The sequence below is a fragment of the Mesoplodon densirostris genome, chromosome 9 (genome assembly GCF_025265405.1).
Source record: "Mesoplodon densirostris isolate mMesDen1 chromosome 9, mMesDen1 primary haplotype, whole genome shotgun sequence".
In the NCBI taxonomy this organism is placed as follows: Eukaryota; Metazoa; Chordata; class Mammalia; order Artiodactyla; family Ziphiidae; genus Mesoplodon; species Mesoplodon densirostris.
Genome location: NC_082669.1, coordinates 91,305,897 through 91,332,999, shown reverse-complemented (window position 1 = coordinate 91,332,999; position 27,103 = coordinate 91,305,897). Strand labels below are relative to the sequence as shown.

At 41.3% G+C, this 27,103-nt stretch overlaps 1 protein-coding gene across 1 annotated transcript in view; it reads left to right on the top strand.

Annotated features, from left to right (window-relative positions):
• The window catches only part of UBE2H (ubiquitin conjugating enzyme E2 H), a 107,172-nt gene extending 81,589 nt beyond the window's left edge, over nucleotides 1–25,583 (top strand). The window contains exons 5-7 of the mRNA XM_060108337.1: nucleotides 968–1,020; nucleotides 16,039–16,167; nucleotides 21,295–25,583. Of these exons, the coding sequence (XP_059964320.1) occupies nucleotides 968–1,020; nucleotides 16,039–16,167; nucleotides 21,295–21,419 (307 nt within the window). The 3' untranslated portion in view covers nucleotides 21,420–25,583. The remainder of the gene's footprint in view (nucleotides 1–967; nucleotides 1,021–16,038; nucleotides 16,168–21,294) is intronic.
• The last annotated feature ends 1,520 nt before the right edge of the window (nucleotides 25,584–27,103 follow it).

The following is a 27,103-nucleotide window of genomic DNA, read 5'->3' as shown; positions in this document are numbered from 1 at the left end:
TTTCTCAGTCCTTGAGAGTAAAGCAAACAGTTAATGAATCTTAATTATCCCTTTCTTTCCTTCTAATATTTTATTAGTGATATTTTAAAATATGATATCAGTGCCTCCTATTTTATACTTCCAGTGCTATTTAGAATGCTATTTATCCTGCAGTTTTTCCTTGTCATGGCACTAAATTTTGATATTACACACACGCACACACGTGCATACATATGAAGTATTCTGAACTCTGAGAGGTTGTATGTATATATGTACATCATGCCCCATTGTCCTTTAATACTTCCATGTATCAGTCATCTTAGCAAGGATGTTCTCTTATGTAACTGCAGTATAGTTGTCAGATTCAGGAATTGAATATTAATGCAGTACTTTTTCATCTACTGCCATATTCTGGTAATGGACTTTTTAGCACTTTTTTTTTAAAATTCATTAAAGGATCCAGTCCAGTATCATCTATTGCATTTAGTTGTCATGTTTCTTTAAACTACTTCAATCTGAAACCATTCCTCAGCTTTTTATAAAATTGACATTTTTAAGGAATAAAGACCAGTTATTTCATTACTGTCCCTCAATTTGGGTTTGTCTGATTTTTCCTTATAATTAGGTTCAGAGTATGCTCTTAAGGCCAGAAAACCAAAAAGTGAGATTGTGTCCTCCTCAGGGTATCCTCTTTGGAGGCGCACAAGTTTGTCTGCCCTGATAACCAATGTTAATTCTCATCACATGGTTAAGGTGTTGTCTGCTTTCTCCATTGTATAGTTACTGGTTTTCCCTTTCAATTTCTAAGTAGACACTTAAGACTTTGTGTATATTCTGCTCCTCATCATGTTTTCCCCAATTGGGATTCTTTGGGTTTTTTTTTAATGATCTATTAAAAATATTTTTCCTGATGATTAAACTAGTTGCCAGATACATGCAACTAACTTTCTAATTTTTTTAAAAATGCCATTCTTTCCATCTGTTTCAGGTCAGGAACTGTGTGTCTAGATGTAATTAATCAAACTTGGACGGCTCTCTATGGTGAGTTTGGCCATGGAATATTTTTTAGAGATGTTGAGACACTGCCTAAAAAAATGTTGTTTGGATTTTCTTCTCTGGTTTAAAATGTTTTGTTGGGAATGGGAAGGGATTTTGAAAGCCGGGTGGGCAAGTTTAATCAGTGAAAAAAATGTTTTCTCATGAGTACAGACTTTGGTTTAGCAGTGGAAGTTTGAAATTATCTGGTAAGATTCTGAAATTAATGTATAGTGTTACACATATGCAGACACACAAAAACATATGCAGACATTTTATATATGTGTTATTCTGAAGCACATTGTATACATGTTTATCTGTAATGCCTTTTAGTTTTGGAAAAACTCTTAGGAATGTCCCTTTGAAATGAGATGATGTATTAAGAGGTTTGGGGGATCATCATCTGTTTCAAAGGTGAAAACTTCGTTATGAAGCAAAGAATAATTTAGCCTTACCTTCGGTGCTGAAATTGACATATGATCTCTTACAGTGAATCAGCACGTAAATTGAGATCACAGAGAGAGAGAAGCCTTATCAGGCCTTGTAACTTGGTTGGGGAGCTGAAAGTATTTTTAAATATATTTAAAGTTTATTAGGGATACAACAGATCAATCTGTTCTCCCCACATGTCCAAGTTCTCAGGTGTCACAGACTCTCCCTCTTCTCATGCGCCCACCTCGTGAAGCTTCCCCTGATGCTCCAGCTGGAAGTAATCTCTGGACATGCCTAAATTTTATAGCTCTTTTTTTGTGGCCTGCTTTTACTTTCTACCTTGTGTTTGTTGTCTGTGCCTACATTTTCTGTGCTACTGGATTATTTCCTGCCCTAAGGGCTGTCAGGGTGCTGGGCTGATTTGTGTTTAAGTTCTGGCACTCCTAGCACGGTGCCTCGCACCAATTTGTTTGTAAGAATGAGTGGTACAGGCAACAAACACTTGCTGAGAGGTGCAGAGATGGAAAGATCACTTCAGGCTGGGGTTAACTAGAGACGGCCTCCCCTTGTTGGAGAGTTGTGAGACCTTTTAGCGGTCTTAAGGTACATAAGACCCCTTATTCCAGCTACCATCTGCAAGTCAACTTGTTTGTACTAGGATGGTGATAAGAATCACAGAGGTTGGTCACCAGCAGCACACAGTTAATCCTTTTTTTTTTTCCTCCTCCTAATTCTTTCAAGAGTTATTTCCTCTGCCTGGAGTTATCCTCCCTGATCTTTGTGTAGCTGGCACCTTCTTTTATCATCTCAAACATGCTTCCTTAGAGAAGCCTCCTTTCCTGGCCACTTGATCTGAAATAACGCCCCTCCATAGCACAGCACCCTCTTTTAAAAACCTTAAAATTTATTTATTGTTTATCTTGTCCTGTCAGATTGTAAGCTCCACAAGAGCAGGGACTTTGTCTCGTGTGCGCACGTGCGTGCATGTGTGCGTGTACATATGTACAAGTGCCTAAAGCTGTAGCCCATGTACAATGAGGGTTCACATATTTGTTGAATTAATAGGTGAATTAATCATGCCCAGTACTGTTTAACATGAGAGTTTTAGGGAAACGGCAGCTTATAAGGAGATGAGGCAACAAGAAAGAACATATACACTGAGGTTGGTTAAAGGGATTCCTTTTAAGATGGTTTTTCGGTAAAAATGTCTTGTGGCAGGTTGCCTGGAATATCTGATGTAATGATGTATTTTCTTAAACTGCATTCACATTGTAGAAATATACATAACTAAATGCTGCAAGCTGGTTCCAATGACAATAAAGTAAATTGGACTTTAGTTTAACTAATTCTTTTACTACTGACCAGAAGAACTTTGTGGAAGAGGTTTGCTGATTGTCAAGTACCTCACATCTCAGAACAGATTTTTTTTTAAATAACAGTTTTATTGAATTATAACTCACATACATAAAATACACCCATTTAAAGAGTGTAATTTGATGATAGTTTTTAGTATATTCACAGTTATTTACAACCATTCCCACATTTTTATCATAGAATATTTTTATCACCTCAAAAGGAAACCCTGTACCCTTTAGCTATCATCCCCTCATCTCCCAGCCTCATCCCCCAGCCCTAGGCAATAACTAACCTTCTTGTTGTTTGTATAGATTTGCCTATTTTGGACATTTCTTGTAAATGGAATTATACAATATGTGGTGTTTTGTAACTAACTTTTTTACTTCATATAATGTTTTCAAGATTCATCTATGTTGTAGCATGTATCAGTACTTCATTCCTTTTTATGGCCAAATAATACTCTACTGTACAGATATCATTTTTATTTGTCAGATGATAGACATTTGGGTTGTTTACACCTTTTAGCTATTATGAATAATGCCTCTGTAAATATTTGTGCACAAATTTCTCTGTGGACATATGTTTTCATTTCTCTTGGGTATGTACCTAGGGGTAGAATTGCTCGGAGATACAGTGACTTTGTTTAACCATTTGAGGAACTATTTTCCCAGGTGGTACCATGTTAACATTCCTGCCAGCAGGTGTATGAGGTTTAGAATAGACTTTCAAGCAACAGGCCAACGTGACTAAGGTTTCATCACATCTGTAAAATGTTAGAATATGTTCTTGTATTACCTTGCAAAGCATTTAGTAAGTAACAAGAATTAAACCACATTGATCAAAGTGAATTTTGATTTCTGTATTACATGTGTACAAGTTACCATTAAGTGTTCCATAATACAAGAACATGAACACACTAACAGGTAAGTGTAGGAAAGCAGGAAGAAAATATTTTTATAGTATATTCAAAATTATATTCAGCATGGGAAAACCGTTTTGACATTTTTCTCAAGTCCAAACTACTCCTCAAGAAAATTCAACATTTCTTTCATGGAAAGATTTAGGAGCAGGTAAATACAGTTTATGTGAAAGTACTGGTAGTTGGTTTAGATGACCTTGACGTTTCTTTTAGACTTATCTGATCTTGAGATCTAAACTGAATTTTTATTACAAGCTGCTAAGCCCTCCGGCATTGAAGGTTAGTTTCATCATTGGTGAATTTTGAATCACTCAATTTCCTGCTGTGATTCTTGAATTTTAGTTCAAAGGACAAAAACAAATCTAACTTAATATGAAACAACTAATAGGAGAAAGTTGGCAAGTTAACACAGATATTCAACTGAAAAGCAAAAGGCTTAGCTTGGTAACCAAAACTTGTTTCAACTCAGTATACTATATAATATGGTAAGGAGCAGGGAGTTACTTGTGAAATTTCCTACAATTAACTTTGCCCCAGGGCATGTACTGTGCAATAGATACACATATTTTTATTATAACAGCAATTCCCAGATGAAATTCAGATTTATACTCATCATAACCTGATAATAAACAATGTTTATGTTTATTCCTCCACCACCCCTCACCAACTCCACAAAAGAAAATTGATTTCTGGCAGCCCATTTGACTCCTTGCCTCTGTTCTCCTCCTGTTTTCCTTTGCCAAGTGTACATGCAGTTTGTTCATTCAGAAGCTCAAAATTGGTATAACTGTAGTTTAATCACCCAGTAATTTTAAATTTTATATTTAACCTTGAAAGAGAGCATATTATAGTGCTTAATTTTGTAAAGAAGCTTGTCATCAATATGAAACTATCTATTGAGTTTGAAGTTACTATTGTTACCCTTTGTGACATTAAAAGGAAAGTAGCAGATGCCATCACAAAATTGATTCATTTTGGCTTTCTGTATGATGGCATCTTTTTTTTTTTTTACATCCCTTCGTGCTCTTCCAGACAGGAATGATAAAAGCTCTGGAAAACTTAAAATTCAGCCAAGGGGATCTGGATTTCAATTTCAAAAACAACTGTAATTTTAAAGACTGATGAAAGGAAAGTTCATTAAGCCATAGGTAGCTTGTTTTCTTTTTTCCTTTTTACTCAAATATATTTTATCCATAGTTGTGTTTTCACCCCACACTCCTGGAAGCTCCGGTACCTTCACTGCAGTACAGCTTCAGTTTCCCTCCCACCGTTCTGGGCCATGCATACTTGACCCTCGCAAATTGTGTTTCTCTCTCCGACTTTCGTTTTACTCATTTCTTGACTGACTTGGTAAATTACTTATTTGTGGATTAAGTTGTGGACAAGTAATGTAGAAGACAATTTTCATATAAAATTGGGCAGTTTATAATTTTATTCTCACCTTTAAGGTTGCTAGCCAATGGACTGGATAGTCCTCTTATTTTACTGGTGAGAAAAATCAACATTTGGGAAATTATTTCCCCTAGAGTCGTTTGGCGGGGGGCAGTCAATAACAGACAAATGAGTTTGACTACAACAAATGGAATGCTTCAGGAACTTTGGGATTAGAATTAGGAGAAACAGTGCTTCTTTTACTAGGCATTTAAAAAAATTTTAAATCATAAATTTACTTAATAGTACTATGCTGTAACCTGATGGTTTTAAGCTGCTAAATGAATTTAAGCCTTTTCATGTTGGAAATGCATTGTTATTACATACCTCTTTTCAGTCAGGTAGCCTGTGAATCTTTCCAAACAATTCAAATTTTGGCTGAGGGTAACTTTATCTTAAAATAATGCTTTATGCTGCATAAGTGTTTGCTAGCTATGTTTCTAGACATTTTAGTATAGTTGCAGAAATAAGAGATACATTTATCTATCTGCATGGATGATTGAGTGGCCAGCAGCCACTGTTTGAACAGGCTTGAGAACTCAGTATTGATCCATCCATGTTGGAATCACAAACATCATCCTGCTTTTGGAACAGCTGGGTGTCATTATGAGTCTCCTAGACAGACCCAGGTAGAGCAGTTTCTTTCTAGTACTATGGAGAAAGGTCAGCTGTAGTAGATAAAGAAGAAATATGCTGAGTTTTGGATTTGATGGTTTCCACAGTGCTAGCTCCATGATCCACCTCCTTTGTCTGCTTGTAGATATTTAGATTTGGTGTTGGCATGTGCCCCGAGAGTTTAATTAGCTATACATAGAAAAATGGGGCTTTCTTGGGTTGAACAACTTAGCAGAAATTCATTAAAAACACCACGTTCACATTCACTGACAGTCAGCATTAGAACCATGGAGTGGTCCAGGCTTTGTGGATCGTGGGATATGAGCCAGGCTATGGTCCTGAAAGACAGCCACAGCCATGTTTTTCTTTCTTTGGGGCTGTAGCCTCAGGGCTCCATTGTGATTTTATGGATTTGTTTTCTCTTCATTTGCTTGTGATCACTGTGTCTAGGTAAAGTCTTTCCCCATCCATGGTCACTTATCTTATAATTGCATGAAGTTATCTTGTTCTTTTCTGACATTAAAGACAAACTAAATTATTGCCTAGTAATTTAAAACTTTAATAATGAGTTTTAGTATGACTGTAAGAATACCCAACTAGCTAATTATACATTAACTGCCCTCATTTCTAGAAGGATAATAACAAATCCTACTACCGTGTTTTAGCTTGCAATCTTTTAAGGTAAGCAGGGTCATACCAGGTTTAAACCAGGATGAATTGACCTCTAAAGAACACCTAAGTAAGGTGGGAAGTGTTTTGAGATTGACATGGTAACAAGGGGAATGTTTTTTGGTGAACAAAAGTCTGTTTTCTTCATTCTGATCTATGTAGTAGCATTCATTTCCCTCTGCAGATCTCTACGGTTTAAATACATTGTGGAGAGGGAGTTGCAATTAGGCAAATGGATGGAAGATGATTTTCTAAGACAGTGGAATGCTTTAAAACGTTCCATGTTATAAAACTACACACCTCTGGTTGGTGACCTGGTGATCTGGCACTTAGCAGGTTATATCTGGTATTCCACCAAGTTTTAATTAGTACCCTATGTCTTTGACATTGCTCTTTCCCACATATAACAGGAATACCTGTTTTTAGCTTGGAATACTTAAAAAAGTGTAATGGTAGTGTAGTGAGATTAAGTATATCTCTCAGGAATATTGCAAAAATTCTTCAAGTGTTTGCTGATTCTTATTAATTCCTGCTGATTGCTCTCTCTCTTTTTTAAGAGGTGTGAGGAGAGAAGAGTTTTGTTTTTTGCATTCATGACCCTCTTCATGAGACTTTATTCTATCTTTAAAAGATCCGCATGGACTAACACGAGATCACGTGTACATCTAATGAGTTTCACACCCTTTGTATATTTTATCCACACAGAAGACCCTCTCAGTTAAGTGATTGGATACATTCTTGAATATATCATCTGGGATACTGGTTTGCTGTATGTATTATTCCATTAAAGAATGTTAGCATTCAGTGGCCAGCTGGTTCTGTGTCACAGCACCACACAAGTCTTTGTGGTGGTCTGCTTCAGCTTGCCACATGTGTGCCCTCAAACAGCTAGTAAGAGAATATTTAATCTCAAGGCCATTTATTTTTTCAAATCTACCTGCCTATCTGAAGGCATTCCTCCTAATTGGCTTTATTGAGGTTTTCCTCTAGGGGATGTCTGTCACCTTTTAGGGCCCACTGCTTACCCAGTCTTTCATACATAACAACTGCTTGATTATATGCAATGCTGATCCTCCAAGCTGAAGAGAGGTATAGGTTTCTGGCTCCTCCTTTTAGGGGGTAGAATTTCACTGTTTTTAGTATTCACGGACTACAAGCAGAAGAAAATTAAAGTAAAAGACTCAAATTCATCATTAATAGTGCATCTTCTTAAGAGCTGACAAGAGTAGAAAAGTAAAGATCTATTAATTAACCCAGAATTCTTAGATAACCTGAAGAAATCTGGAAATTTTATTTGTCCTGTTTCAGTCTTATAAACTTTGACCACATATATGTCAGTGTGTTTTTATACATATAGTTAGATACACCCCCCCCCAAAAAAAGAACAAAAGAAAAAACCTTGAGCAAATGAAATGGAATTTTATGATTTTTTTTTTTTTCGGTACGCGGGCCTCTCACTGTTGTGGCCTCTCCCGTTGCGGAGCGCAGGCTCAGCGGCCACGGCTCACGGACCCAGCCGCTCTGCGGCGTGTGGGGTCTTCCCAGACCGGGGCACGAACCCGTGTCCCCTGCATTGGCAGGCGGACTCTCAACCACTGTGCCACCAGGGAAGCCCCTATGATTGTTTTTATTTTGAACATGTAACTATAAATTCATGGCTTGCTTAGTAATATGATGAATTACAGTTCCTTATAAGATGAGCAAAGTCAATCAATGGGATTTTGAAAGGTCAGCTGATGATTTTCTCTAGCCAATCAAGGATAACATGGGTTGGTTTGGTTTTTTTTAATTATTGTATTTATTTATTTTTGGCTGAGTTGGGTCTTGGTTGCTGCACGTGGGCCTACTCTAGTTGCGGTGAGCAGGGGCTACTCTTTGTTGCGGTGTGCGGGCTTCTCATTGCAGTGGCTTCTCTTGTGGAGCACGGGCTCTAGTTGCGCTGGCTTCAGTAGTTGCGGCACGTGGGCTCAGTAGTTGTGGCTCACGGGCTCTAGAGCACGGGCTCAATAGTTGTGGCGCACAAGCTTAGTTGCTCCGCGGCATGTGGGATCTTTCTGGTCCAGGGATCGGACCTGTGTCCCCTGCATTGGCAGGCAGATTCTCAACCCCTGTGCCACCAGGGAAGCCCCGGATAACATGGTTTTAATTCCCAGGTGATCTCAACTTATTTAGCCATCAGCTTCAACTGTAATAGCCGAAAGCCATGGAAAGAGGAGGTCGCAGAGTCATTGGTTCTGGTTCACTAGAATCTACTTCTCGTGGGTTTTTACTTATCTTTTTACCTCTCTAATTGTGAGCAGGACTTTTCCTTTCTTCCTCTCCTTTTAGCCCTGCTCCCTATTGAATTACAAAACAGTTAAATACCTTAAGGAGTCGTGGCTAACTTAGTGATTCTGAGCTTTGGAAGCCAGGAGTCCTCCAGGAGGGAGAAGGTCAGTAAAATGTAAGTTTGTTTGGATAGCATGCTTCTGGAGTACGAAGTTTTGTAGGGAAAGAAAAGGAACTTGCTCTTGATGGGAAATGACCTGAGTGTTTTAAGGAAGTGTTCTCTGATTCCAAAGGCAAGAATTTGGAGGCTGGAAGGCCATCCAGAGATGGTTGTCCTAATCCAGGTCTAGAAAGATACATTGGGCTTGATGTAGTTACATGCCAGCGGAAACAGAAGAGGAACTAGAGGCATTTCACTAGGATTAATAGTGAGTCTGGGAAATTGACTGAGTACATGGAATAAAAGAGGAAGGCCTAACCAAGGTCCTTCCGGAGGTTTGGAGCCATCGATCTAGGTTTTAGGAGAAAGGAATAGATTTTCAGGGAAATAATTTTAAGACCAGAAATGTAAAGGACCAATTAGAAGGATTTGCTAGTTATCAGCATAGACTGATTTCTTTAAAATTGTGAGATGATGAGCTTCCTGGAGTAAGAGTATAAAATACACTCTTTGTATTAATACAAAGACCACAGAATTCACATTGCTGAGCAAGTGGCTGATGTCTTGCCAAACAAGTTTTTCTGTATGTTTTTTATTTGTTTGGCTTTAAAAAGAAGGAACCCAGGGCCTTGGACATCTGGGGAACAAGGAGTAGGGTGAAAAAAGGGGGAAGGATAGGTGGCATTGGAGAAGGGAGGAGGGCTATGATGGCTGGTGGTACCTGGCCATGACTGTGCTGTACCATGGTGGTGTTTTCCGAGTCACAGCACTTGGGGTGTTAAATCTGAAAAACAAACAAAGATTATGCAAGTTCAAGTCTCTGAGAGGACTGCCTGCTTGGTAATTGTGGTTCCTGTTAGGGCTGACCAAGTCAAGTTTTGGCATCCACAGGGTTTTAACCTGAAGATAGCAGTATGCTTTACAAAGGTTTCCATTTTAATGTTCAAAGGAAATAGAGGAAGAAGAAATAACTTACGGTCACTGGTTCACAAACAGCCAAGAATAAAACATGAGATATGTGATTCATCCCCTCCTGAGTGTCTTCTCTTTTAAGCCATGTACCCATCTTTTTGTGAGTCACCTGGAGTAGGGTGGCTTTACTAAGAATTGGTGTGGGGTGTCCCTGATGGCACAGTGGTTGAGAATCCGCCTGCCAATGCAGGGGACACGGGTTCGATCCCTGGTCTGGGAAGATCCCACATGCTGCGGAGCAACTAAGCCCGTGTGCCACAACTACTGAGCCTGCGTTCTGGAGCCCGCGAGCCACAACTACTGAGCCCGAGTCCCACAGCTACTGAAGCCCACATGCCTAGAGCCCATGCTCCACAATGAGAGAAGCCACCACCATGAGAGAAGCCACCGCAATGAGAAGCCCGCGTGCTGCAATGAAGAGTAGCTCCTGCTCGCCACAACTAGAGAAAGCCCGTGCACAGCAATGAAGACCCAACACAGACAAAAAAAACAAAAAAGAATTGGTGCATTTTTGTGTGGGTGACTCATTTTAATTATTAATATATATTCCTTGAGGGATACAGGTAGCTGAAATGTCTTCTGAGAAGATGGCATATTTGTATTAATATTTTAGTCTAGTCCTTTGATGTAGTTTGAAGCCTATTTTATAGTCATTTTTAGAAATGTGTATTTCTTCTTGTAAGGAACTACAGTATTCTCTTTTTGCAGATGAAGAAATTGAGATGTAGAGAGGAAGAGACCTGCTTTCCCACCTATAGTTTGGAGTACCTCCACCTGGAGGGAGTGATGGTGACAACAGATAAAGGACAATGAAAGGGTCAGGGAGGGCTACTAAATTAGAGCCTCTTCAGCAGCTTAGCTGCCAAGACCTAAACATTTTCTTGAGCTAGAGAACCCACAAGCACATAGCTCTTCCCGTTTGGTCTCTGGGGATAGGAGTGTGTAGAGTAGGTAGTTCATTTCTGCACACGTATCACACACATGGAGATGCTAACCAATCCTAAATCAGAATCCCTGGGGTAGGTATGAGGCCTCAGCATGCATATTTTGAAAAAACCCTGTGGGTAATTTTAATGGACGAACAACCAGGACCTAGACTTGCCCAAGAACCATTGCTCTAGACTGAGTGGGGTAAATGCTGCTTTTGATGAGAGCTAAGTATAATTTGAGTGTTTTTAAAAATTAAATATGGATATAAATCATTAGTTTATGTGCCTGAGCTGAACTATGAGTGTTGTAATATTGTTAACATTAATACTGTAAGATCAGGTTGAAGAATCAGTCCTAATGGACTGCATTTTGGTAAGTGCTGATTTAGTCCAAGGCAGAAGTAAGAGCTGTTTGCTCATGGTAAACCATACTTCTCAGGGTTCTTGGGACTTTCTTTAAAAATTAAGGCATCCAGTAATGGGGGCACCTGACTGTAATCTCTAGATTGTGTGATCCATGTCTGGTTCTCTCCCTTCCAAAAAGTGGAAGGTCAGTGTTTTTTAAAAGACTTTGGAACTGATAGATGTTTTATATTATTAACAATTCTAGGGGGAAAAATTTTATTATGATGGATTTTCCCAAAGATGAGTATCTTTATTTCATTCTTGGTTTATGATTTATGTCTCTTCTGCTAGAATATTTATCTTGAAAGAAGATTTTGCGCACATCTGCATGTTTGAGAGATATTTCTTTGGGGAAGAACTTCTCAGTGGTAGTCATTCTGTTAGCCACTTTCAGGAATTCTTTACTGCTTTAAAATGGCCATGGCAACAACATCCTGGCCTTCAAAAGCTGTCATCTTTACCCAAAACTGGGCTGCATACTTCTCCTTTCCTGCTCTTCTGTTTTAGAGGTGTGACTCAGCACATCTGTAAAATGGATCAAAAGTATGTTGATGTAGGAAGACAGTAGACACAGGAAGGAAAAACCAATAATTGAGGGTTCTTTTTTTTTTTAATTGAGGGTTCTTTTATTTGTTTGGAACAAATACATAGGCAAAGCCACTTATTGGTAGCTTGAAAAACTTAAAAGTAGTGGTGAGGGGTATAAAATCTTTTCCTGGAACACATGAAACACCTAGTTATGAGACATGTTGTCTGCAATATTTCTCAAGTCCTGAAGTGCTTCTGAACTTAAAGTAAAACCTGCACTTTATTTTTTTTTCAAGTTTTTTGTTGTTTGATAGGAACATTCAACTGTTAATCTTTTGGGGGTAGCACCAATAATGCTGATGTGGCAGGAGAGGCCCCCAGTTTGCTATGTGTGCATATCTGTGCGTGGCCGTGGGCTACTTCCTGTGGTTGAGCTACTTGAAGCACACTGCCTCTGAAATACCCGACAGTTCATCCAAGAAACTCCTGAACATTCTCTGCTTAGAGACCATCCTGTTGGCCTTGAACATGTGAGAAAGAAAACTTTTGGAGAGGAGGGTGGCCATCTCTGAGGGTGTACAGGGTTTTTTTTTGGTTTTTTGGGGGGTTTTTTTTGCGGTACGCAGGCCTCTCACTATTGTGGCCTCTCCCGTTGCGGAGCACAGGCTCAGGACGCACAGGCTCAGTGGCCATGGCTCACGGGCCCAGCCGCTCCGCGGCATGTGGGATCTTCCCGGCCCGGGGCACAAACCCACATCCCCTGCATCGGCAGGCGGACTTTCAACCACTGCGCCACCAGGGAAGCCCAGGGTGTACAGTTTTGATGCAGAGATGTGGGGAGCTTTTCCATCATGGTTGAGACAGTGTTCCTTTTATCCACTAACAGAAGCAGCGTAGTGCATAAGCCCAGGTTTGAAACCCAGCCCCTTGGACAAGTTACCTAACCTCTCTGTGCCTCATTTTCCCCATATGCAAAATGGAGATAGTAATGGTACCTACCTCATTGGCTGTAGTGAAATTAAGAGTGTATATGTAAAGTGTTTACAGGGCCTGGCTTGTAGTAAGGGCTGTGTAAGTGTAAACTCTTGCTGCCATTACTATTACTGTTACTATTATTAGTGTTACTGTAACTCTGCTTTGGGATCATGTTCAATTTGTAAAACTTGAGGTTCACACCCCTTGTCTTTTCTTCTTAATTTGCTTACCTTTTAGCATTTTCTACCATTGCTTTGATAAACCACCCACTTAAGGATAAAGAGAGGAAAATTTTTTTTCAGACTTTCCATGTTTTATTAAATGTTTCAAACATATGCAAAAGTAGAAAGAACACATTTATATGCAAATGCTATTTTTAAAGGTAAAAAAAGTAAAGTGTCGGGCTTCCCTGGTGGCGCAGTGGTTGAGAGTCCGCCTGCCGATGCAGGGGACACGGGTTCGTGCCCCGGTCTGGGAAGATCCCACATGCCGCAGAGCGGCTGGGCCCATGAGCCATGGCCGCTGAGCCTGCGCGTCCGGAGCCTGTGCTCTGCAACGGGAGAGGCCACAACAGTGAGAGGCCCGCGTACCGCAGAAAAAGAAAAAAAGTAAAGTGTCATTTGAATTGTGAAAAGTAGAAATTACAAGCCTTTTGCTTTGACATAACTTTTTAAAAACTTTTATTTACTTTTAATTTATTATTATTATTATTATTATTTATTTATTTATTTTTTGGCTATGTCACGTCTTAGCTGGGGCACACAGGATCTTCGTTGAGGCCTGTGAGATCCTTCGTTATAGTGCATGGTCTCTTCGTTGTGGCACTCGAGCTTCTCTCTAGTTGTGGCCTGCAGGTTTTCTCTCTCTAGTTGTGGTGTGTGGGCTCCAGAGCTCATGGACTCTCTAGTTTGCAGCACACGGGCTCTCTCGTTGAGGCATGCAAGCTCGATAGTTGCAGTGCACAGGCTTAGTTGCCCCATGGCATGTGGGATCTTAGTTCCCTGACCAGGGATTGAACCTGTGTCCCCTGCATTGGAAGGCAGATTCTTTACCACTGGACCACCAGGGAAGTCCAACATAACTTTTAAAATATTCTTATGCATAACTTTAAAAATATTTTTATGCATCATACTGTGTACATCATTGTAATTCTAGAGAGCATAATATTTTACAGACTTTCTCTATTCAGCATTAGAACATAAGCATTTTTCTCTGTCCCTTAGCCTTTACAAATAGTTTCAATGATTTTGTACCATGAATAGTTATTGGTTTGTTAAATATGTTGCTTACTTTAAAATATATATATATGTAAAACAGCAGTGAAAATCCTGCCACAGATGGTTGGGGTTATGTTGGAAGATCATTTTTTTTTTTTTTTTTTTTTTTTTGCTTTTTTGATTTAGGATCTCTGCATTTGTTTCCTGGTACATGGGAATTTTACTTTAATGTGGTTCTTTGGAAAGTTAGCCTTGTCAGTAATACCAAGTCCCTAACTTGGGGTTGAAGGTAAACCTGCTCTGTGTCAGTAGCTGGTGCCTGAGAATAGGACTGTGCTGGCTGTCATGAAGTACAGCCAGCACAGTCCATATATCACTCTGTAGACCTGAGTGGTCCAATGTGGGATCTACTAGCCACATGTAGTTATTTAAATTTAAATTAATTAGAATTAAAAATGAAAGATTCAGTCCTCACAGTCAAACCAGCTATATTTCACGTGTTCAGTAGCCACATGTAGCCACATGGCTACCATATTGGTAGCAGATACAGATCATTATCATCATTGCAGAAAGTTCTATTGAATAGTGCAGCTCTAGGTTTTTTTTGACTGCTCAGTTTTTTAACCTTATAGTGACAATGATGATCTGCTTCTCGTAGGATTTTCTAGAGCAGAGGTCAGCAAACGTTGGCTGCCTGATTTTGTATATAGTTTTATTGGAACACAGCCACACCCATTTGTTTATCTATTATTTATGGCTGCTTTTGTGCTAGTGGCAGGGCTGAGTGTTGAGTAGCTGTGACAGACCAAATGTGGCCCACCAAGCCTAAATTAGTATTTACTCTGGCCCTTTACAAAAAAGTTTGCTGACCCCTTTTATCTAGACCAGGGTTTCTCAACCTCAGCACTATTGACGTTTTGGTCCCAGATAATTATTTGTTGTGAAGGGCTATCCTGTGCATTGTATTGTAGGATGTTTAGCAGCATCCCTGGCCTCTGTCCACTAGATGCTAGTGCCACCCCTACACCTTCCCCCATCCGGTTGTGACAACTAAAAATTTCTCTACACGTTGCCAAGTGGCCGCTGGGGAGCAACATCACCCCTGGCTGAGAATCATTCATCTAAAGTGACGTGGCTTGACAAAACATTCACTTACAATACTGCATGAGAGTGCTCACTCTAAAACAAAATCCATTAAAAAAGCAGAATAAATTGAAGAGTAGTTTCTATGCTACTATACTTTAGCATTCCCTCTTGAAACAGAAATGTTTTTTATAAAACATGATGAGTAACTAGAGTGGGCAGAGAGATGGAAGCACTAAGGTTCCACAGTTCACTGTCTGCTAACTGAGCAGCAAATAGAATGGAAGTTAGAGCATCTCCGAAGTTATGTGGATGTGTGGTTTATTTTACAGGTTTTCAAGCCCTACTTCCTTTATAAAACACTAGGTAACTGCAGGGTTTTTGTTGTCTTTGCTGTGTATGTAGATGTACACCCAGCACCTTGTGCTGAATCTAGTAAGGGAGTTGTTAATGTTTATTAAAATGATTATTAATAAAAGCAGTAAATTGGTACTTATCTGTCTTATGATTGTTTATGATTTTAAGTGGTTCATACAGGTTCCTACCCTCATTACCTAGAATAATTGAAAAACTGGTTATATTTACCTCCATTAGAAGTTAGGAGAATTGAATTAAATGTCAAGGCCTATATAATTGTATTCAGTTCTTTTAAGATCTGGTGCTTGAATACTTTCAGAGTGGGGATTTTCAAAGCTGTAGAAAATGGCGATGTTAAGAAATTAACTGCTCGCTTTGTAAGAATGTAGAGTGCTGTACAGTATTGGGGTACAAGTTTTAATAAACCATGTAGTATTTCTAAAATCTCAGTTTACAGAGTGGAGTGAATTCGAATTGGGACAGTTGCCTTTCAAAGAGAATACCAAGTGTACCTTTACCTGGTTCTTCAAATTAAAATTAAATTTAAAAATTGGTATTGAAAGGAATATATAATATAAGTCACATGTAATGGACCACTGTTTTATGAAAAAATATCAGTGTAGTTAAATATGTTGACTACTGAATTCAAGTGAATTTTAGGTGAACTAGCTTGTTCCGTGCATGATGTATTTCTTGCTTGTTTTTCAGATCTTACCAATATATTTGAGTCCTTCCTGCCCCAGTTGTTGGCCTATCCCAACCCCATAGATCCTCTCAATGGTGACGCTGCAGCTATGTACCTCCATCGACCAGAAGAATACAAGCAGAAAATTAAAGGTAAGGCAAGTAGCTTAGCCTGGAGACAGAAGGACTTAAGTCTGTTAGGTTTTGATCAATAAAAGCCCTTCTTAGTTACTCGTAATTTTTCTCAGGCCTAAAAAGAGACAGCTGTGGGCCGGAGCAGAGCTCACTAGCCTCTGTAGGTTCAAGGGTCAGAGACACCTTTAGAAAGCTGGAGGTTTCAGCAAGAAGAGAGAGCAAAAAAGGAAAAATGAGGAAGTGGGTGACTTATTAGTTGGGTGGTAAGTAGACATAACCCTGCCAGAAATCCCTGTGACCCCCTATATGAAAGAACCTTTGCTTTCATTTGCTTCCTCTTGTCTTAGAAAATTAGAAAATTGGACTGGAGAGTAAAGTATTAGTTGAAAGGCATAGTCTCACATTGTTTTATAAATGGAATCATCCTGGCCCTTCAGGACAGCAATTAACTTTGGGAGTTGGGAAATAATTACCAAATTCATCTTTAGATTTTGTTTTATTATATCATTTTACCTGTTGGATAAAAATGACCCAACTGGCTTCTTTTCTTGGTCCCGTACTGATTTGCTTACATTTTGGGAAGTTTACATCTAAGGCACATTTCTACTGCAGATACCTGGCCCCAGTGCCCTGGTGCTATGGATTTTTCTATTAAAACTTAAAATGTGCTATTAAAGTTTAGAAATGTGCAGGGCTTCCATGGTGGCGCAGTGGTTGAGAGTCCGCCTGCCAATGCAGTGGACACAGGTTCGTGCCCTGGTCCAGGAAGATCCCACATGCCTGTGGAGCGGCTGCGCCCGTGAGCCATGGCCGCTGAGCCTGCGCGTCTGGAGCCTGTGCTCCGCAACAGGAAAGGCCACAACAGTGAGAGGCCCGCATACCGCAAAAAAAAAAAAAAAAGTTTAGAAATGTGCAAATGGTAGTAGCACTAGTTAGCTCATCCTTTAAGATTTAGGATCCTGTTTTCCCATTCTCAGTTTACAGGCTAATGGGACACGAATTTCATTAGAATGAAAATGTGGTTGTGAAAGAACAGCTAAAGCTACACACAGGATTACCAGCGTTCACCACGTTGTCCTTTTACCTCTGTGTATGTTTGAGAACTTTCATAGTGAAAAGTCTAGATACATAAAGTTCCACCAGAAAGGAGAGGAATTCAAAGTCCATGAAAATAGGCCTACTCTTCTTAACAAATGGCAGGCATTGATATTTACCCAATTTTTAGCTTGACTCGTTCATCTGCATAGCAGCTCAGAACATGAGCTTCTGCAAAGTGTATAGCCCCTCTGAGTACATTTGCAGGAGATGGCAGTAGAAATAATTTATGAGAGCCCAGAATTCATAGGTCTTCACTCTTAAATATGAAAGTATGAGACAGGATGGGAGCATCTGGGCCTATTTGTTGAACAGTAGTTTTTCCTTTTCTTCGTCTTCTCATTCTTCCCTGGTCTCTTAGGATATTGTTTGGTACTTTTTGTTGAGATAAAGTAAAAATAAATCTACTCTAATTAACTTACTTAGGTCTCAGGTGCTTTGCAAATTAATATCTAATTTATGTAACCAGAATACTGACATAGCCAAAGAAACATAATTCAAGAAAACATGTATTTCATTTTTAACCAGATACAATTCTGTTATGAGACTGTCTTACTTTGACATAAGAATCACTTAACAGTGTCTGCAACCCACAGATATCTCTGTGCAGAGCATATTTCTATAGGTCTTGTATTCATTATGCCTCTATTTAACACTATTCCTGTTTTAGTACATATCTGTTATAGTCCCAGTTACAAAAGGAACCTAACCTACGTTTTTATCTTTGAACAGCAAGCTCTAGCTTAGGGGGCTCTAGATTTCTGAAACATTAGTGTTGGCTATCACTTCCTTAGTAATCTGAGAAGATCATGACTATCAGACCTGAGCTCACCCCAGCTTCCTACCTTTATATATATCCGCCCCCCCCCCGCCAATCTTTTCTGTTTCTTCCTACAGGAAATAAGGGATCTTATTTCTCAGACCCAGTCCCCCCACCAACATGATCTTGTTCTCCATTTACCCCCTTCCCCCTAGCACTGTTGGTCTTACTTCTCCTCCTGGTTACCCACCACCCCCATACTCAAAGGTATCCCCATGTCAGAAGCCTTTATCTGTTTCTGTGGACTCCTTTAGGAGTCCTGCTGTTTGTTTCCCCTCCTCGCTCCTCTTTTTTTTGTGTGTGGCTGCATTGGGTCTTCACTGCTGCATGCAGGCTTTCTCTAGTTGCGGCGAGCAGGGGCTTCTCTTGTTGCGGAGCACGGACTCAAGGCATGCGGGCTCAGTAGTTGTGGCTCACGGGCTCTAGAGCACAGGCTCAGTAGTTGTGGCACAGGGGCTTAGTTGCTCCGCAGCATGTGGGATCTTCCCGGACCAGGGCTCTAACCTGTGTCCCCTGCATTGGCAGGAGGATTCTTAACCACTGCACTACCAGGGAAGTCCTCCTCTCTTCTTAATCATTTGGATTTTTCTCATGACCCACTTTCCTCTCTGCAGCTTTGGTATTTTACCCCTTACCTTTTTGAAAACTTTTCTCGTTCCATTCCTAAACGTGATCATTCTCATAAGATTTGGGTCCTTCGGCCCCTCTCTCCCTCCCCCACCCGTTAGGGAGCTAATTCACCCCTTACCGCTTTAGATAATCCCCTCCAGGTAGACAGTTTCCACGCCTGACATCAGAGGTCAGTGTATGTAACCTTTCTTACCGTGAACATGATTCATATTTAGTTGGTGCTATTTTATCTTGTAACTGTTGGACTGTCTGGGCTTCCCTGGTGGCGCAGTGGTTGAGCGTCCACCTGCCAATGCAGGGGACACAGGTTTGTGCCCCAGTCCAGGAAGATCCCACATGCCGTGGAGCGGCTGGGCCTGTGAGCCATGGCCGCTGAGCCTGCGTGTCCGGAGCCTGTGCTCCGCAACGGGAGAGACCACAACAGTGAGAGGCCCACGTACCGCAAAAAAAAAAAAAAAAAGAAAGAAAAGAAATATTGGACTCTCTGTAGGATGGAGCACCGTTGGAGCTGTCTAAAGATATGTCACTTCTCAAAAACCTTCCCTGAGTGGCATCTTAGCCTGCCATTCAGGGCTCTCTGTTACTGTGTGTGATCTACATCTTTGCCTTTACTCCTCTAAATGTATCAATATGTAACACACAAATTGGATGAATTTTAGATACCCAACTGTATCCACTTCCTTAGTTCTTCAGGGAGAGTTTTCAACCATACAGAAAAACAGAGTGACTTAACTACATACCCACTATCCAACTATAGCAAAACCTGTACATTTTGCCTTACTTGCTTCAGATTTTTTAAAAGAAAGAAAACAAATGTAGTTCTCTCTTAATGTGTTTTAATACCCCAGCCACTTCCTTGTCCCCTGTGCTTTGGCGAGGCTGTCTATGCCTTTCCCCTGGAGTGGCGTCTCCTATGCTGCAGCTGCCAGAGCCGCTTCAAGGGTCAGTGCAGATACTGCCTTCCTGGCTCTCAGGGGCCACAGTCCCTTCTTCCTGCTTCCCATTGATGGCACTTAACCCCCTAACTGCTTTTATCTTTGTCTGTGTTTCCTGCTCATTAGTGACCTTGCTCTTCATTTTTCTATCTCCTGAAAGGCCTTGTCCCAGTAAGCACTTAATACACATTGGTCTCCTTGAGTATACTGAAGAAGGCTGATAGTGTCGACTTACAGTGTCCAAGAGCAGTGCCAAAGTGCAGCAACTTCTTTCTACAAAGGAAGAAACAAAGTAGCCAACCCAATAGAGAATAAAAATACAATTTCTAAGACTTTAGTAAACATTTCTCTCACTCTCAAAAAAATGAATGCAAGTTCCTACCTAGCCAGGGGCTTTTGAAATCTCATTATCTCAGCATAAAATTTTGCTCTAATGAACCTGTAGGGGTGTAAGTCAGAAGCCTGCAAACTTTTTCTGTAAAGGCCCAGATTTGGCCACATGGTCTCTGTCACATACTCATTCTTTCTTTCTTTCTTCCTTTTTAACAGCCCTTTGAAAATATAGAAAATAATCTTAGCTGGCCCTGCACTTCATCATTCAGACTTGGCCCATATACCTTCTCTTCTAGTCCCTGCAACTCCGTAGGAGGAAAAACAAAGCTTACGGACGTGAGGATGTGTTTTTCTGGATAGGATTCTGTCCTGTCTTTTCATATTGTGTGTAGGCTACTTGAAAAACCATCTGCACCTAGAGTTTTAGGAAAACGTTTAATTGTGTATTCAGCTGTTCTTAACATTTTTTTCAGCTAGCAGATACAGCCTAGGCTATAGCATCATGAATCTTCAGGTAAATAAATTAATAGGTGGTAAAGTCACTCAGGCCAGCTGTGTCCCCAGGTAGCAGCTCATTCCTGAGCAGACTGAGAGACTGTCTTCACCAGCTGCTTCAAAAACCTGACAGGCAGGATCTGTTTAGACCACAATCTATTTCTAAAATAATAGATTTGGGCTGACTGTAATTATATAACTGCAAATCTAAAAATGATGGGGGATTTCCTTATAAATTACTATGGAATCATAACTAGTCCTGTTCTACCTGGTGGGGGGGGGGTGAATAGTTTTATTAATAACATAGAAAGTAAAAGAAAACGTGAGGTTTACATTTCCCCAGTCCATCAAGTTTGGAGGAGTGCAGCCACATCAGTAGGCATCGAGGAGAGAGCAAGAGCGCCCTGGCTGGAAAACTGGGGCCTGGTTAACCCCAGACACCGTCCTGGACGTCTGCCGACCTTCCTGAGCCTTTCAGGCGAGGCCCAGGGTGGTCGGCTGTCTTGTACACATCCATGTGGGAGGTAATGGCCCAAAGAAGATCTAGCATGGCATGGCGGTGCAGTGTATCTGTTCCCCTGAAAATCAAGTGTTCAGATTTGCCTCTCTTACTAAGGGGGCGAAATGCATAAACTGCAAAGACACGTCCCTGTACAGTTTTCCCCTTAGCTTTAGTGACTGTAGTCACTGTCATCTTTGTCATTGTCTGTCCCCTACTGCCCGTACCGAATAGGGAAAGCTTGGACCTCCCCGGGACTGGCCAGCTTTGGGGTCGCTGAAGCACATGCCTGCCTGCTGACTCTCCTTGTGTTTTCTTTATCCCAACCCCCTGTGCAGAGTACATCCAGAAATATGCAACAGAGGAGGCACTGAAAGAGCAGGAAGAAGGCACCGGAGACAGCTCATCGGAGAGTTCTATGTCTGACTTTTCGGAAGATGAGGCCCAGGATATGGAGTTGTAGTAGAAAAAGCACCTGCTTTTCAGAAAGACTATTATTTCCTAACCATGAGAAGCAGACTATAATATTCATATTTAAACAAAGCAATTTTTTTTATTACTAAACAAGGTTTTTATGAATAATAGCATTGATATATATATATTATATATCACCCTTTAGATCTTGATTTCTTGGTCATTTCTCAACCTGAGGTGCATAGCATATTCCCACATTCCATTTTGGTAGCAATATGCGGTCCGAATGCATGCATTCATAAGTCCATTTAGCCAAGGCAGCCTGTGTGCTACTGAACTGTCAAAAGAAACAGCCGCTCTGATAGATAGACATGAGTAAAAATAACAGGAAAAAGTTGCTTCTTTTATTGATGGTTCCAAAGAAACCAACCAAACCAATCAGCTCTTGGATGTGAAGATAGAATACTGCTTTTTCAAACTGGAAAGGAAAAAATTGGGGAGGAAAAGCCCTGCTTGGGAGCATTTAGAGCCAGCCATGTCAGAATCAGAGCTGCTTCTTCCTGTGCATCCTAGGTGGCCCCATTTCTGTGGAGTAACAGTATAAAACAGGGAGCTAATTGGAGTATTGAAACTTAAAACAATTTTTTTGACTTGGATTTTAAGTACATTTTTGTATGTAGATTCCTGCCCTTCTCACTAGCAGGCCCTGCAGCCACAAGTGTTTTGCTTTGGAGAACCTTTTGGAAATGTTTTCTGAATCTGATTCTTTTTCTTGGGGGTAGAATTTTGTAATCCAGACCTTTTTTTTGAGAGGACAGGACAGGAGGAGAAAAGTGACTGGGAAGACGTTTCCTCTCATCCAACACGTGCAGAGTCACATCCTCATCCTATTGTTGGCCACTGTGAGACCGCTACCCTCGACTCAGAGCTTTATATTTGAGGATGGTTGTGGGGTTTGGGTTTTTTTTTTTTTTTTTCTTTTTGGTGTGTGCATTGTGCTTAGGTTGCAAATTTAATCTTCACCTACCAAGAGATGGCCTCCTCCTTGGACAGCCACTCAGTGGACCATTAGACTTGGGAAGAAGACCCTTCTGGTGGCTGTGACTCCTGGGTACTCTCATTCAGGTTTTGATTTTGTTTTCCCTTCTGCTGCCGCTCTTGGCAGCAGCCTGGTCATCATCTGCTCGTGGGAGTGGGAAATAGGTATTTTAGACCCAACTCACATTCTAAATTTAAAATGAGTAATAATTGGAACAAATAAAGGTTCTTGTACCCAAAGTGACTCTACATGGGAAAAACAAACAGCTTTTTTTTTTTTTTTTCAGAGTGAGACTGAATAGGAGGAAAGGATTCAGAAATAGGATGTAGAACAGGCTTTGAAGGAAGAGAATTTTCTCTCCTGTATATGTTAACAGGAAATCAGTTTAAATGCCTGCTAATCAAATGTTTACTCAGCTAACCATATGTCCAGGTTGCTGGCAGAGTTTCTTTCAGATCTGAGTGTTGCCTGCTGAATTTGGAGAACTTCAGACATTAGCTGGTGGCGGGGGGAGGTTGACACAACCAGTAGGACAATAGCAAAATTAGCCAATCCTGAAATCTTTTCGAGATGATTTTTGAATGTCCTACTGGGATAATTTAATCCTCTCTCTGTGCGTTTTTAGTTTATAAGTGCTATATTCCACAAAATTTGAGTCAATGAGATTGAAGATACCCTATCTTTTTTATTCAAAAAGCACAATCAATCTTTTCTTTGAAAATCTATATAAAGTACAACTTGCTTTTAGCATGATTATTTTCCTAAATAAAAAACAAAGAATTTACTTATTTTATGTTAATTACGGGCATGAAGCAAAAGGTTTTCTTTAAAAAAAAAAAATTAAAAGTGCAGTTATGTAGGGCTGTGGTTAGTTAACCGTACTGAGTTATCTATCTAGCATTTGTGGCTTGTTGGAAGGGTAGTATTAACTATTTAACATGTAATGGAGTACTTTATCTCTTATCTAGCACGTTGTCTTCTCATTACTTGGGGGGAGGGAGGGTCTCTGCTGGCACTGTCTAACTTGCTTACCTGCTGAATTAGCAGTTTGCTTGTGCTATAACCGTTATTTGTAGGTGCGACTTAGGGTAGGCTTAAAGTGCTGGGTGGTGATTTGAGTTCAAACAATAAAATACTGTATTTTTTCAATATTGTATAAACAATAGTGTTCTAATTACCTTTCAAAAAAAATAATGTCCAGGTAATAATTGCTTTTAATCTTGTCAAAAAACAAAACCGAAAACTAGTAGAACCAAGTTTAGGGAAGGTGTGTGAGCAGTGCCACAGCTCCGCTCCCTGACTGAGTCCATGTTTCTCTAACAAAAAGACATCAGCTTGCCTGTGATCGAGAACTCCAGCACTAGGAATCTGGTGGTGCAGAATTTCCAAATGAAGATTTGTTGGAGGTTGCAGGGGTTAAGAAGCAGATCTGAGTATGGCTACAGTGTGTATGCACGTGTGTGTGCGCCCACCCAAGTCTGTGTGATAAAGGTGTAACTAGGCTTCTCTGCTAGCACTGGAAGCTGCTGGAAATTGCTGCCCAGATCACACTGTACCCTCTCATTCCGTGCAAGTCTATCCTTTTGGGGCACTAACCTTGATCCCATGCATGGTTTTGGCTCTGTGTGGAGCTTTTCCTCTCCACTGGGAAATTGACTTTTGATATGTTGAACAGAATCCCTTCTTACACTAACTTTTTGCCCCTTCCCTGTGCCTGGGAGAGGTAGGAGTAGGAGAGGAAGCTGGAAGAGGGCCTGGCTGTGATTCTGAGGACTCCGGGCCCCCAGTAATAGATGGTGGAGTGCGTCTGGAGCAGGGGGTGGTATGACACCAAAAGCTTTTCCACGTTGTCCCATCATAACAGAGAAGCATTCAGAGCCCCTCAGAAAGGCTGCACGTTATTGCTTTTAAAGGTGGTGGTGGTAGGCCAGAGCTGCTGCTGGCAGTTTCCCTTCCCTTCCCTTCTTTAGTACCCATCATTTTTGAAACCCTGCCTTGTGGCTTACCAGCGCAAGCCATTCTTTGCTCCTGTTCAGATGACTGAGCTCCAGCTCTCGCCAAACACCAACAAGCAAGATGGCTGCACCACAGCAGCCTGCAATCCGCTACCCTCCAGCCGCCCCAGCACCGGGGCCTCGTGGGTTGCGTTTTAAGGTAGCCAACCTAGACACTGGCGTGTTTGCTCTTTTGCCTTCAGTCGCATCGCGCTCCTTGAGGTTGCTGTGCAGTTTCAACCAGCGTTTTATACTAGTGAGATAATTATCAGAAGTTGCCATATATCTCTCCAGTCCCTAACATTTTTCTTCCACTCCAAAAGCTGTTCTAATTGCCAACTGGCTGATCTAAGCTCCAGCAGAGTGTCTCCCCTCGAAGGAATTTTTTCCCTCACAAGGCTCCCTGAAGCCCTAGTTGGCCTTGGCCTGACACTTGCTTTCTATTAGGCCTCCTATTGGGATGGCTGAGAATCATGACAGATCCTCTGCTAGCCCCCATGGTGAAGTTGTTAGATACCAACTTTCTGGGAACTAGTGTTTGAACTTTAAATGGCATGTGACCCTTCTGTGTTCTCGGGACTCAATTAGAAAAGTGAAAGCCATTAACAAAAGTTAGTTTTATTCATCTCACCAATTTCCTGACTGGGTTCACAGCCTTGTTGACTGAAATCAAATCATTTCTGATTGGGCTCAAAGACCTGCATTTCTTTGGACTTCTGAATCCATGTTCATATTTTCTCTGGCCACTGAACACCTTGGTGATTCCATTAGGGACTGAATGGAGTGGAGGCCCCTTGTGGGGAAGGGAGAGTAAACCCTCAGGTATGCAGTTTCTCCACTCGCCTGAGGAAGGGCCAGGACTCTTAATTCAGCAAATATTCATCTTGGCCGTGGGCTTGGGAAGAAATGGCCATTATTTACTGATTGTATTTGGTACATATTGTGTGATACTTGAAGAGATAAAAGGGACTTACCAGCCCTTAATTGAAATCTAAGCTTTTTATCACTTATTTTTTCCTTGCCCCCTCTCCTCCCTTCCACCTTTTTCCTTGCATTGTGATGATCTAGTGGGCACTTCTGTCAACAGGACAAATGCCTCCTCTGACTATAACCTCTTAATAGTTGTGTATAATGAAAACTGTAAACTTTTTTAAATAAAATGTGTATATACCTTGGCAAATGGCTGGACCTTGATCAATAAGATAACAGCCCCCATGATTACTAAGCCCGATATTTTAAAACACCCTCCCTAACTCATCTGGCTCCTCTGAGCAGCAGACCATGGCTTGCCCCCCCCCCCTTTTTTTTTTTAACTGAGAATCTCTTACGAGGCAGGTGACTGTGTTAGTTTGGGAAGGGAGTGTCATGTAGGCAGTAGGAACTGAGAGGCCCTGCCTACAAGAGTCCTACCCCTATACCTGGAGTGGCAGGTGACTGCTGGCTATAAACAGGGCTGGCTCTGAAACTTCTCTACCAGAGCTTTGAAAAGCCATCTGTTCTGTGAAGTCCTGTAGCCTGGAGGACCCCACCTACCCCCATGTGGATCAACAGGTATGGCTCCTGTGTTGCTGTTCAGCCCAAACCTCTAGACCCTGTTAACTAATGCTGAGCAAAGGGTACCCACTTGGTCTGGAGTTCACAGACAGTACAGCTTCCTGCTGGGGCTGGTCTGCCTCAACAAGGAAGGGGGAAAGCCGTGGGTGTTGCATCTGAAGCTGATCACTGGATTAGCCCAACATTTCAGTTCCTTTCTAAAAGCATATGTCCTCATCGGCCACCAGGTGGCGATGTTGCCTCATTAGTCTATTTACTTTTGCTGGATTTAGTTAGAAGGCCCTTTAGACAAAGCGAAAAGTTGTCCTTTGGTCACATGCCCTCATTCCCCCAACTCTCTTCCACTGTTTTCTTCTCCTTATTCATTTCCCCCACACTCCTTTTTTTCCCTCACTGCATCCCGATGTAGTTGACTGTAGGCACAGCTTTGTATCTACCAGAGAGGAGGAGGGTAAGGCCACCCAGGAACCCTGCCAACAGACATCTCAAGCTCCCCTGGCTGCCTCAAGTGCTCAGAAACGAAACAGTCAACAGAAGGCTTTGCTGTTGGTCTTCACTAACTCCTCAGCCACGGTCACAGTGGACCAAAGGACGGAACCAGCGCTGTGAGTCCTGGTGCCACCTCTTCTGATAACCAGCTGTGCGGCCTTGAGCTCTGTGGGCCTCCGGTTCATCTCTTAACATGTGATCCCTAAACTAGTAGGTTCTGACTGACACTTTGTGACTCAGAACTCCATCCAGGCTCTGAAATGAAACCATATCATAGGACTCAGTATCCTGAGAGAGGATATTATATCAACCTGAAAAACACCAAGGTTTCAAGACCAGAGGTTAGAGTTTTAGGACCCAAAGAGCTTTGGGAATTTACAGCACCCATTTTCCAGCTGAAAGAATTAGATCTACGGGTCACACGAACAGTCATCCTATTGATCTCACGCAGGCAGCTGCTTTTAAAAACCCCATGAGGGGGACTACTCTGGTGGCGCAGTGGTTGGGAATCCACCTGCCAATGCAGAGGACACGGATTCGAGCCCTGTTCCAAGAAGATCCCACATACCGTGGGGCAACTAAGCCCGTGCACCACAACTACTGAGCCTGAGCGCCACAACTACTGAAGCCCGTGCGCCTAGAGTCTGTGCTCTGCAA